The sequence below is a fragment of the Xenopus laevis genome, chromosome 4L (genome assembly GCF_017654675.1).
Source record: "Xenopus laevis strain J_2021 chromosome 4L, Xenopus_laevis_v10.1, whole genome shotgun sequence".
Taxonomy (NCBI): domain Eukaryota; kingdom Metazoa; phylum Chordata; class Amphibia; order Anura; family Pipidae; genus Xenopus; species Xenopus laevis.
The window spans coordinates 125,874,333-125,887,812 of record NC_054377.1 but is presented as its reverse complement, the minus strand read 5'-3'; the positions used below and the strand labels follow the sequence as shown (position 1 = coordinate 125,887,812).

The 13,480-nt window shown below is 39.1% G+C and overlaps 1 protein-coding gene across 1 annotated transcript in view; it reads right to left on the bottom strand.

Annotated features, from left to right (window-relative positions):
• Positions 1–1,042: 1,042 nt before the first annotated feature.
• LOC108714595 (guanine nucleotide-binding protein G(i) subunit alpha-2) overlaps positions 1,043–13,480 on the bottom strand; it is a 56,446-nt gene continuing 44,008 nt past the window's right edge. The window contains exons 5-9 of the mRNA XM_018258962.2: positions 6,978–7,106; positions 5,584–5,713; positions 3,814–3,967; positions 3,474–3,671; positions 1,043–1,663 (exon numbers count right to left, since the gene is read on the bottom strand). Of these exons, the coding sequence (XP_018114451.1) occupies positions 3,481–3,671; positions 3,814–3,967; positions 5,584–5,713; positions 6,978–7,106 (604 nt within the window). The 3' untranslated portion in view covers positions 1,043–1,663; positions 3,474–3,480. The remainder of the gene's footprint in view (positions 1,664–3,473; positions 3,672–3,813; positions 3,968–5,583; positions 5,714–6,977; positions 7,107–13,480) is intronic.

Below are 13,480 nucleotides of genomic sequence, written 5' to 3'. Positions count from 1 at the left end.
ATCACAGCAGTTTATGTTGGCAGGCGGAAGTGCTTATGGGAGAGGATAGAATGAGAGTGTGGAGCCATGGGGTATTTAGAGGCTGCAGAAGAACGGAGATGGGAGAATAAGTAGGAAAGAAAGAGGAGTAGGAGAAGAAGAAAGGGTTAATAAAGAGTGTAATATTAATGAGTTTCTGTACTGAGCTAAAGTTACAATAATTAATAAAACAAAATATAAAAACACACAGATCAGCCAAAGGCACAAAAAGCTACCGGTGGAAACCTTCTGGGGGGACCTTTCACATCCCCCCCCCCACTTTCCCAGGTAGAAGGTTCCACCCCCAGCTAATTATTCTAGTTATCATGGTTTCCTTATTAATAACTATGAAGATTTTCATTCATCCAGGTCATGGTATATCTAGTAAAAGTAATTCTAAAACAACTGGACTTGCTGATGTTTCACTACTCATCCGAGCAGCTTCTTCAGTTCAATGTTGAACGGAAGAAGCTGCTCGGATGGGTAGTGAAACGTCTTCAATGGTTTCACGGCAAGTCCAGTTGTTTCAGAATTACTTTTACTAGATTTCCTTACTCATATTTTTTTCTCTCTCGGAAAAGGAATGTGAATCAGAAGGAAAAGGTTTAACCCTTTGTTGCCGGTAATGAACCTTTTCCTGCTCTTTCATGTAGCATTAGGGCAAAAACAAAAATGGAATGCTGCAGACAAAAGACGCTGAGCTGGAGTCTACCCGGGTGGTCAGTAATTAAAGGGATACTGTCATGGGAAAACATTTTTTTTCAAAACGCATGAGTTAATAGTGCTGCTCCAGCAGATGTCTGCACTGAAATCCAATTCACATGACTGGGGGCAGCTGGGAAACGGACAATATGTCTAGCCCCATGTCAGATTTCAAAATTTAATTTAAAAGTATCTGCTCTTTTGAAAAATGGATTTCAGTGCAGAATTCTGCTGAAACAGCACTATTAACTGATACATTTTGAAAAAACATGTTTTCCCATGACAGTATCCCTTTAAGTAGAATGTTATGAAGGTAGGAATGCTGGTGGCCAAAGGCTTTATTGTACTGGACTACTGAAGGTCCAACAAGCAAGCCATAGCTATAGAATCAGACGGGGGGATCCTTTGCCGCTGGTTGGTCCTGCAGATGAAGTCTTTGTAACCAAGGAGCTAGTAATCACCATTAACCACTTGCATGCACGCGCACACACGTGCATCACAAATCAGAGGCTGGTGCTTTTATATACGCAACATGAACTTGTCCAAAACAGCCCTTGGTTTAAAGGGTGCGGGTATCCAGAACGGACACTTGAATTGCCCACCCGGTAAATAGCATTGACTGCTGGGATTCAGGAATGATTCAGGATGGACTTGGACTTCCTCAAAGACACAGGAAGCTTCCGCCGAAATGCTTTCCCCCCTGGTGGCACCGGAAATGTTCCAGGTTTATAAAAAGTGAAAACTGGTAAGAACTGTACACTGTCCAGCACACGGCCTGAGAAGCACAGCTTTTGAAAGAGTATTGCTCCATTCAGCACACTTTGATCCAGCAGGAGAAAGGTAAAATTACAAAATGCAACAAACTTGGGATAAAAACTGTAAAATCCACAGACGCCTGGAAGGTGCTTCCCTCCCCCAATATGCACACATCACTGGCTCAGCCCTGCGGAGACAGAAAATGGTGATTATAAGCACAACGCTGATTAGAATCCCACACCTTGAGGGTTAATCCTAACAGTGTTTTGGGGTTTTTCTACATGGAGTGTGTATTAACCCTTTCTTGGTGAGGGCTTTCCATAACAAAAGATAAATTCAAATTGTCTGAATGTTGTTTAAATTATTTTTAGTTACAATTTTAGGGGTTGTTCCTTAAAGGGTTTGTTCGCCTTTAAATTAACTTTTAGTATGACAGAGAGAGCCATATTCTGAGACAATTTGCAATTGGTTATCATTTTATATTATTTGTGGTTTTTGAGTCATTTATCTTTTTATTTAGCAGCTCTCCAGTTTCAGCAAGTTTCAGAGTCAAAAATACCCTAGCAACCATGCAATGATTTGAACAAGAGATTGCAATATGAATAGGAGAGGATCTGAATTGAAAGATGAGTAATAAAAAGAATTTTGTAACATTATAGAGCATTTGTTAGATGGGGTCAGTGACCCCCACTTGAAAGCTGGAAAGAATCAGAAGAAGAAGAAGGCAAATCATTCAAAAAGTATAACAGATAAAAAATGAAGGCCAGTTGCTAAGTTGCTTAGAGTCATTCTATAACATAGTAAAAGTTAACTTAAAGGTGAACCACCCCTTTAAGTAACTTTTTGTTAGGGATGCACCGAATCCAGGATTCGTTTCGGGATTCGGCCTTTTTCAGCAGGCTTCAGATTCAGCTGAATCCTTCTACCCAGCCGAACTGAATCAAAATCCTAATTTGCATATGCAAATTAGGGGTGGGGAGGGAAACTTTGAGACTTTTTGTCACAAATCAAGGAAGTAAAAATGTTTTTCCTTACCCACCCCTAATTTGCTCAGTGCATCCCTACTTTTTGTATAGTGTAGTCAGAAATATTCTAAGTCCATCTGCAATTGGCTTTTGCATCATTTAATTTCCAAGCCTGATAACTGCAGAATAAAAACATGTCAACTGGTTGCTAGGGCATAATTACCCATTCAACCATGCAGCAGTTTGGAAGATGAATAGGAGCAGGCCCGAAAAGCAATAAAATGTAAGAAGAACAATGAAATTAAGCCTGGAATTAAGTCAAGATGTTTTTGTTGCCAGGGTCAGTTGGCCCATCTTTAAATTATTAACAGTTCATGTAGAGGCAAAGTTCCTGTTTAAAAGAGTAAGTTCACTTTTGAATCATAGTTTTAGGATGGCCTGTTCCTAGCAATTAGTTTTAATTTTTTACACATGATTTGCATTCCTCTTCTGCTTTTTTTCTGCTAGCAGTTTGGTTGTTGCAAACTTGCAGAGTTGCTAATGGAAAAAAACCACAAAAATAAAAGACCAACTGCTAATTGTCTAAACACGTGTGCCAGTCAGTCCTATTGGTATATATTAGAGATGCACTGGATCCACTATTTTGGATTCAGCCGAACCCCCGAATCCTTTGCAAAAAAGATTCGACCGAATCCCGAATCAAATTTGCATATGCAAATTAGGGGTGGGAAGGGGAAAACATTTTTTACTTCCTTGTTTTGTGACAAAAAGTCACGCAATTTCCCTCCCCACCCCTAATTTGCATATGCAAATTAGTATTCGGATCGACCAGGCAGAAGGATTCAGCCGAATCCGAATCCTGCTGAAAAAAGCCGAATTCTGCCCGAATCCCAAACCAAATCCTGGATTTGGTGCATCCTTAGTATATATATATATATATATATATATATATATATATATATATATATATATATATATATATATATATACTATATATAGTACTATACTATATATATGCCTAGTATAAAATACCTGTTCGTTAGAAGAGGCCACAGTCCTTCAGGTTGTTCTTGATGATAACGTCCGTCACAGCATCAAAGACAAACTGTACATTTTTTGTGTCGGTGGCACACGTGAAATGTGTATAGATCTCCTTTGTGTCACGTCTCTTGTTTAAATCCTCAAACTTAGTCTGGATGTAACTAGCAGCCTCATCGTACTGATTGGCACCTGAAGGGGATACAGAAAAAAAAAAGGAGTGAGGAACAAAGCATGAAAGATGGGAGGAGGAAATCAGAGTAGTAACAGAGAGAAATGTAATAAATGAAAGGAAAGAGCATCATATTGTTGAGAGCAAACCCCAACCACTCACCAGAGTACTCAGGGAAGCAGATACTGAGAGGGCTGTGGGGGATCTTCTCCTCAAAGAGATCCTTTTTGTTGAGGAAGAGGATGATGGAAGTCTCAGTGAACCATTTGTTGTTACAGATGCTGTCAAATAATTTCATGCTCTCGTGCATCCGATTCTGGAAGGCGAAAGTGCATGGGATTAGTATCAAACAATAAATGTAATTCTAAGTTATTTAAAATGTATTTGCTATTAGGAGCAGTGTTTGCTTATCCATTTTTCCACTCCTGCCTCTGACTTCTTAAACAACGTTGCAAAAGTCAGCTCCTGCAGCAGATAGATACAGATAGGTCTGGTAATCTTGTGCTACATTGTCAGAACCCGCTGCCGGGCGGGGAACAGAAAAGGACAGACGGATGATGGTTTTACCGAAAATGACATTTACAAATAAATGTTGCAATTAATTTGTATTGGAGAGTTGCTGAAAATGTTATGTTCTTTCTGTAGGCACAATTTTATTTTTGGGTTAACAACTTTAAAAACCAGTGATAGCCAAAAAACTTCGGCAGACCTATTAGAAATAAATATGTTAAGTACAGACAAGCTGGACAGTTTATAGATTTAAAGCAGATATTCCAATACAAAAAAGTGGGTTTTCTCTTTTATTTTTACATCAATAATGACAATATTGTCATGTTGTTGCAGCCATATAGCATGGGATTATATGCCTATGGTGTCATATTCCAACAGCTCCACCTTCCAGCCACTGCCAACAGGAGCACAGCAGCTTGTTTTATTGTGCAATGACTTCTCTGCTCCTTATGCCGCCATAACAGTCAATGCATAACATCTGAACGAAAGTCATGAAGTGTTCCAGATGCACCATGTGAATAATACTTGCAATTGGAATCCAAGGGGATACCTGTGCCCCACCCATGTGCCACCCCTTGTATTGAAATCGGTGTGTCAGACAGTGGCAGGCACAAAAGAGCAGGGGCAAGGTGAATGTGGAGTTTGTGGACACTAAACATGGTGCTCTGTACCAGTTTTTTGCACTTTCCCCAAACTCCAATCAATAAGCCTTCAAGTTTAAAGGGATACTGTCATGGGAAAAAATGTTTTTTTTTCAAAATGCATCAGTTATAAGTGCTGCTCCAGACTTCTGCACCGAAATCCGTTACTCAAAAGAGCAAACAGATTTTTTTATATTTAATTTTGAAATCTGACATGGGGCTAGACATATTGTCATGTGACTTGTGCTCTGATAAACTTTAGTCAATCTTTACTGCTGTACTGCAAGTTGGAATATCACCCCTCCCTTTCCCCCCAGCAGCCCATCAGTAGAACAATGGGAAGGTAACCGATAGCAGTTCCCTAACACAAGATCACAGCAGCCTGGTAGAACAATGCTCAGTAGTAAAATCCATGTCCCACTATGACACATTCAGTTACATTGAGTAGGAGAAACAACAGCCTGCCAGAAAGCAGTTCCGTCCAAAAGTGCTGGCTCTTTCTGAAAGCACATGACCAGGCAAAATAACCTGAGATGGCGCCTACACACCAATATTACAACTAAAAAAAAAATACACTTGTTGGTTCAGGAATTAAATTTTATATAATACAGTGAATTATTTGCAGTGTAAATAGTGTAATTTAAAAATAAAAACTACATCATAAAAACCATGACAGAATCCCTTTAATGTTATAACATATGACTGCTACATGCTATAGAGGATTTGGACACAAAAAAGTAAGGCAAACCTATAACGTAAAGACCACAAAATGTATTCTTACCATTTCTTCATCCTCTGCCAACACCAGGTCGTAGGCACTGAGCGCCACACAAAAAATAATTGCAGTCACTCCCTCAAAGCAGTGGATCCATTTCTTTCGCTCAGATCGCTGTCCCCCCACATCAAACATTCTGGAAAGATCAAAGAGAGTCTGCTCCAATTTTTGTGCAATTATTTCCTAACAAAGTTTCTTCCTTAGGAATTGACATAACCAATGAGAGTGACATCACATTTCACTACTTAGGCAAAGACGGTGCAGCGGACTTGCACAGAGGATCTACAAGGCTGGAGAATTTGTTTTTAAGGAATATGGATTTATGGTATGGGAGTCCCAGTTACCCAGGTAGAGCTTAGAAAGGGATCAGAAGGAGATGGAGAAAAGGAAAACCCAGATTATAAAAAAGATAAGGTGTTATCAATGAATTTGCATCTGTGACCAGTGAACCACATAGTAGCAGTCTTAAACTGGCCATAGACGCAAAGATCCGATCGAGGATTCGTACGATTTTCGGACCGTGTGTGGAGAGTCCTGACATTTTTCGTCCGGCGGAGATCGGTCGTTTGGTTGATCGGACAGGTTAAAAGTCGGCTGCTGATAATTTCTCTGCGTGTATTGCCGATCGTACGATCTTCAGAGGGAGACTGTTACCAGCCTTTGTCGGACATAACTTTCGTACGATTGCTGTCAGGGGCAGAACATCGGCTGATCTGTTCTTTTATTATTTTATTTGATCTGAATGCTTTGTGGCAGGTCAGGAGATGGGGAAGTCAGATCGTTCAAGAATTCGAACAATCAAATCTTTGCATCTATGGCCAGCCTTAGGGTCATGCAGAAACTCTTTCTGCTGAAAAACACAAGCCTAGAATCAGTTCCACACGCCTAGAATCAGTTCCTGGTGCAGGCAAGGTAGGGGGCTGCTATGTAACCTGGGACTTGTCTCCTTTTTTTCCAGTTTGAATGGCTGCCCCCATGGCAACTTGTTTATATAAACTATAGTTGTCTTCCTGGAGCAACCACACAGCTTTTACCAGTGCAGAACAACAGTATATTATATGTTAATTACTTAAAACACTTTAATTTTTTGGTGTTACTGTTCCTTTCATTTTAGGATTATGTTCAAGAGCTGCCAAGATGATCACAGTTCATCTTCCATAAAATATGCTATTTTTAACAGCAATAAATGTTAACACCATCAGTCAGATGGCACCTATAGAACATAATGTCCAGTAACAACCCTAGGGTTTACTTATTATTTTACCACCAGGGACCAAGCTCCTGAGGCTACAGGCAGTAGTATAGTATGTTCCTTACAGTCATTGGAGTGTGAGTTTCTCACAATTTAATTTCCCCCACAAAGAGTATGAATTGTTCAGATAAGCACTGAATCTACATACTTGAAGTGCAGGTCTTTGAAGGTGAAGTGCGTCTCCACAATTCCAGTAGTTTTCACCCGTGTCCTCAGAACATCTTGCTGAGTGGGAACATAATCAGACCGAGCAATGCGCTCCAGATCGTTGAGATAACTATGGTGGGAAGAAAATTAAATTTGGTTATACAATCAATAAGCACCGAGAGAAGCCCATACAAGCATATACGAGTAGGAGTTTTTAGGACCGTACTTCATTCTACTAGTTTTGCGGATCCATTTTTCCATATTAAGCTTTTCGACCAAATCTTTGCCTGATTTAGCTCCCCGCATTCTGGGACAAATTGGGCTGATCCAAACTTTTGGCATCGGGGCCAACAATTTGATAATAATAATGGGCACATTGCAGGTCTGTCAGGAGAGGACCTTATCAAAGCACCAATACAATCCCCATTCAACTTGATTTTTAAACCTGCCCAACGCGATATTTGGCGGATTTCTGGCAAGCTTAAGGTTGGCCATACAGATCCTGATTGAATGGGTATGTTTATGGTGGCCCAGTGGTCCCTACCAACATCCATGTACTAAGGCTGTAGGTCAGATTGAGAGGAATCTGCAGGTACCAGTCCAGGCCCCAACTTGTTTGGGGTTCAACTGAGAAAACTAGTTGCATCTGGCAGTGTATGGTGCTTCGGCAGATAAAAAAAAGTTAAGAGGAACCAAAATAATATTCTGATTGTTCTGGCTGCCCTCCTATTGGAACAATAGCCTGTGTATTAGCCTACCAGGTTCTTTGGGAAGGGCTATATCAACACGTACATGTAACAAAACAGGCAAATGGTTTGCTAAGGAGGGCAGTTTGGTTACAAGCAATGAGTACTGGTAGCTGCACTGGTACTCATCCACTTGTATGGCTAGATATATATATACTTTCTAATAAAATCAGGATGAATCAAGGGGATACACCAACCCATTTACACAAATCTGATCCCAATTCATTGAGAAACCTGGTTATTTGGTTCCAAACACAAGGGTAGATGTGGGCCAACCTTAATCCTTTTAAAGGAGAACTAAAGCTTAACTAAAGAAGTAGGCTATAAATATTGTACATTATGTTTTGGGGTTCTTTACCAGCCCAAGGCAACCATAACCCTTTAGCATTGAAGATCTGTGTCTCCAAAGATGCCCCCGTAGCTCCCCATCTTCTTTTCTGCTGATTCACTGCACATGCTCTGTACATGCTCTGTACTGCTGTCACTTACTGAGTTTAGGGGCCCACTCACAATATACAGTACTCATAGAATATAAATGTCACAATATAAGGCTGATTAGTAATTAATACAGATAATTAATTAGTCAGTGCAGAAACCAGTGCAAATAGCATCAAAATTTAATAATCAGCCCTGTAGCATCAGCTTATATTACAGGCCAACCTCATTTTCGGCTTGATAATTAGTGACGACCCCTAAGCTTAGTTTCTCAACAGCTGCTCAGAGCCCACTGAGCATGTGAGTGTCACAGACACTTTCCAAGATGGTGACCCCCTGTGACAAGTTTGAAGTCCTGGATCATTGCTGCTATTGAGAAACAAACTTTAGGCTGGTGCAATAAATTCAGCAAATACAGTAGAATATGGCATCTTTAGCCATATTCATTTTTAGGGTTTAGTTCTCCTTTAACCTTCCAGTCAAGGATCATTCCTGACCCACATTTCTAATTTTTAAACATTTTACTAGTTCTAAACAAAGTCAACAAGCCCTGTTCGGTTTGAATGATGGAGCTATGTATGTTTCAGTTACAAAGGCAAATGCAATGTGCATATTGGATAATGTAGGTGCTGGTGTGAGAAGCCTCAGTAAATAATGCAATTATACACACAAGCACTAGAATACTGTATGTAAACAATTAAGGAAATAATTAGAGCAATGTTCTCTGGGGCCATCACTGCCTAACAAGGTCCTGACTGTACAGTCCCTAAGCAGGTGAATCTGCAGGTACCAGTCCAGGCCCCAACCTGTTTGGCATTCAACTGGGAATACAATTTGCATCAGAGTATCAAAGTCCCCAATGAGCCAATCACTTACTACCGTGCTAATTAATATTGATTTACCCTTGTTAGGGGTTCTAATGAGGGAATTATGCAGCTGCTATCTGACTTTCTCACAAATGAAGCTGGAAAAAAAATGTTGTTAAGTACTTAGCGCATTAATTTACAAACGAGACCTTGGGGATCATCTGAGCACTATTACCAGCTGCCTAAAACTCTCCTATAGTTCTAAGGTTTCCTGTAAACTGGCATTTAAAGAGCTCTGGATGTAGGGGTTTAAGAGCTGACCACGTACATAACTGGATATTAGGCAACCATTTGGCTTTATCTGCTTGTGTATTAGCGGCTTTAGGTTGCACAAGTGTTGGCAGTTGCCAAAAATTATTTGCAAAATCCCCAATGGCTCTAGAGGGGGAATCAAGCAAGAGCACAGCCATTACAACATCAGCTCTTATGAGTAAGGGTCCAAAAGTTAAAAGCCATGGGGTTCAGAGTGATTCGCCATTCATCAATATTCCTCCTATCGTACAGAATGATAATTTAAAGGAGCTACTCAGTATACAGGAATGGAAACCAGTTATCCAGAAAGGCCGTCTCCCATAGACTCAATTTTATCCACATAATCTAATTTTTTAAAAGTGATTTCCTTTTGCTCTGTAATAATAAAACAGTACCTTGTACTTGATCCCAACTAAGATCCTGATTGGAAGCCTATTGGGGTTATTTCAAATTTACAAGAAGCCAGAAACAGAATATTTCCCACGGCACATGGTCTTTATCAAGTTACTGTCTCCTCTACATGTTGCTAAATTGGAGTATTTGTGTGGATCATCCCTGAAAGCACTGATTGTTATCACAAGGAAAGCAAGTAGCGGAAGACAATGAACCACAACACAAATAAAGACTAGCACTTCTAGAGAAGTATTTGCTTACATTTATGCCAGGGTTATTGACTTCTGTTATGGACCAAAGAATAGGTCGCCTATTCAAAAGGATTACTGCAATCTGATATTTTCCCTAACAAATTAACAAATACAAACCCACATTCTTGATCCTATAATAAAAAAGGTAATAAATTATGATACATGCTAAAAATTTGAGAGGTATGACAGTAAATAGCCACCAGAGGGTGCTGTAACAAAGTAGCTGGTAAACCACTACCCCAGGTCCCAAGCATTCTGGATAACAGGTCCCATACCTGTATTCTGAATTACAAGCACTCTAAATAAATGCTATGGGTGAGCTTTTGTACCCTGCTAGTGCTCTAACACTTGCATCCACCGTGCCTGTAAATAACTCTGAATAGTGATAACCCTTTCAAATAATACAGAATTAAACAGAATATTTCCCACTGCACATGGTCTTTATTAATCAAGTTACCGCCTCCTCTACATGTTGCCAAGTTGGAGTACTTGAGGCAGCAAAGAATATAATTGCAAGTGATTTATGAGCAAGTGATTTCATTGGCTTAACAAAGGTAATTGTAGAAACATAAACTGAGATTTTACAACAGGTAGAAAAAGGGCAAGTGTGAGTATTTTTCCATGCTGCTGTACTCTGTTTATAACTCACAGAAAGTATGCAAAAATATATATTCCATTGCATCAATGGGGGGGGGGGGAATTTGCAAATTTACATTGAGTTGATTTTTTTATATAAGCGGTTTGAAGGCAGAATAGACAGAAGGATCCCCTTACATGTAGCTCTACAAACAAAGCTGCCAATGCAAAACTCTGCTTTACATGCCACTTAAGCATCATTTATTAATTTTGTTATTTTATGCACCCAAATAGGACGTGCAAGATTTGCATTGTGAGAAGGGAGTTATGAGAAGGGAGTTCACTGAGGACACATAAAACCCTGGAAATATTGCAATTTCATTTGTATTTTATTATTTTATGGATCCCCACCCTTAAAGATTGTAAGTCCTTCTGGGCAGGACCATAATTACATAATTATTTTACTGCATTGGTTTGTCTGTAAGTCAGTACCACCGAATAAATATATATTAATATTATATATATATATATATATATATATATATATATATATATATATGAGATCCATTATCCAAAAAACTGTTATCTATAAATCTCTGAATTACAGCAAGGCCATCTCCCATAGACTGCAGTTTAATCAAATAATTTACTTTTCTCTTTCATAAAGAAACAATTACTTGTACTTGATCCCAACTAAGACATAATTAAATCCTTATCGGAGGTGAAACAATCCTATTGGGTTTATTTAATGTTTAAACTAATTTTAAGCAGACAATGTATGGAGAGCCAAATTATGGAAAGATCCCTTCATCTGAAAACCTCAGGTCCTGAACATTCTGAATAATACCTGTAATAATAATCATAACAATAAGCAATCAGGGGTTTGGACAAATTATTTCAGCAGGTTTTGGGTTGTAAACCTGTTTTAGATTATCAGCACAAGCAATTTAGAGGAATTACCAATAGAAATTGAAATACGGAGAATATATTTTGATCTAGGCCACTAAATTTGAAGCTAAGGGCTCGTTATTCAGACTAATTTCCCAAAATCTAAATGTAGAAGATCCCTTTGTCTCCTTGAGCTGGCTGATGCTTTCCATTTATGTGCAAGGGAAGGGTTAACGTGTATGTTTACAGATGAAAGTACCCATGACGTGTCTGCAAGTAGGAAAGCAGCCCATGCAAATCCACATTTAAATACCTCTACCTCCATCCAGCTGTACACCTGTGTACACAAAAAGGCTATGGGTAGCGGCCAGGACACCTGCCTCCTTTTAGACTGAACTTCAATATTTAACAAGTGTTAAGAGTTTGATTATAACCACAAAACCATAAATATGTGAGTCTGCATTTGCTGAAATCATCCCTGAAAGCACTGATTGTCTTTAGAAGGAAAGCAAGTAGCAGAAGACAATGAACCGCAACACAAATAAAGACTATCACTTCTAGAGAGGCATTTGCTTACATTGATGCCAGGGTTCTGTTACGGACCAAATAATGGGTCAAAAGGATTACTGCAATCTGATATTTTCCCCTACAAATTAACAAATACAAACCCACATTCTTGATCCTATAACAAAAATGGTAATATATTCTGCTACTAAAAATATGTGAGATATGATAGTAAATAGCCACCAGAGGGTGCTGCTGCTGTAACAAAGTAGCTGGTAAACCACTAAACACATTTTTATGACCGAACTTCCTGCCAGTGTTTTATGTCGTATGTAATTCTCTCAGGTTTGGAATACATAGTTATATAGCAAGTTAGAAAAATAACATGTCCATCAAGTTCAAACCCATTTGAAGCCTCTCCAATTTGTCTCAGAGGGGAAAAAAAATCCTTCCTGACTCCAAAATGGCAATCGGACTAGTCCCTGGATCAACTTGTACTATAGGCTATTTCCCATAACCCTGTATTCCCTCACTTGCTAAAAAGCCATCCAACCCCTTCTTAAAGCTATCTAATGTATCAGCCTGTACAACTGATTCAGGGAGAGAATTCCACATCTTCACGGCTCTCACTGTCAAAAAAACCCTTCCAAATAACTTCTTTACTTCTACATTAATCCACATAGGGTGATTCTTAGAGCTTCTACATTTACTCCACAAGGGAATAAATTGAGAACAGCAATGATTTAATAATATTTTAAATGGCAACCATTTCTGTTCTGTGTTTTAGCTGAAAACATAATGTCCCAATCAATGCTCTGAAGGGCAGCCCTCAAGGCAAAAAAATGAGCTTTTCTGAAATTCATGATTTTTGTTGCCCCAGTATATATTTGTCTTTTGCACCAGACATTAAATGATATAACATTATGGTCACTATTACCCAGGGGTTCAATGACTTGCACATTTGCTATAAGTTCTGGGTCATTTGAGATCACTAGATCCAGAATACCATTTTTTCTGGTTGGCTCCTCAACAACCTGTGCAACAAGTTTATAAACGTGTTCCTTTAACTGATCTGGCAGTACTGTTGCTCCAGTGAATATCTGGGTAATTAAAATCACCCATTATCATTACTTTACCCAAACTAGCAGCCATTTCTATTTGCATCAGGAGCTTAGCCTCCTCCTCCTCACTTACATCAGGGGGTCTATAGTGACTCCTACAATTAATTTGCTGGACTCTTTACAATTGGTGAAGAACTCTACCCATAAGATTCTGCCCCCTCATTTTCTTTCCATCTCCTTTATATAAATACTGCCTAACAAACAGACATACCCCTCCTCCTTTTTGAATGCCTCTGTCCCTCCGAAACAAAGTATAGCCACTGATATTAACTGCCCAGTAGACATTCATAGCTCATTACAATAGACAGTCATAGCTCATTATAATGTTCAAGGATCAATAAACTCGTAAGCCTCTTGTTCTGGAATTGGGACACTGGCAACTTAATTTAAAAAATAACGTCAATTGATTGTGAACCAGTCCTGTGAGGTCGAGCTTAAAGCTCTTGCTTTTAAAAAGTAATAAAGTTTAGGA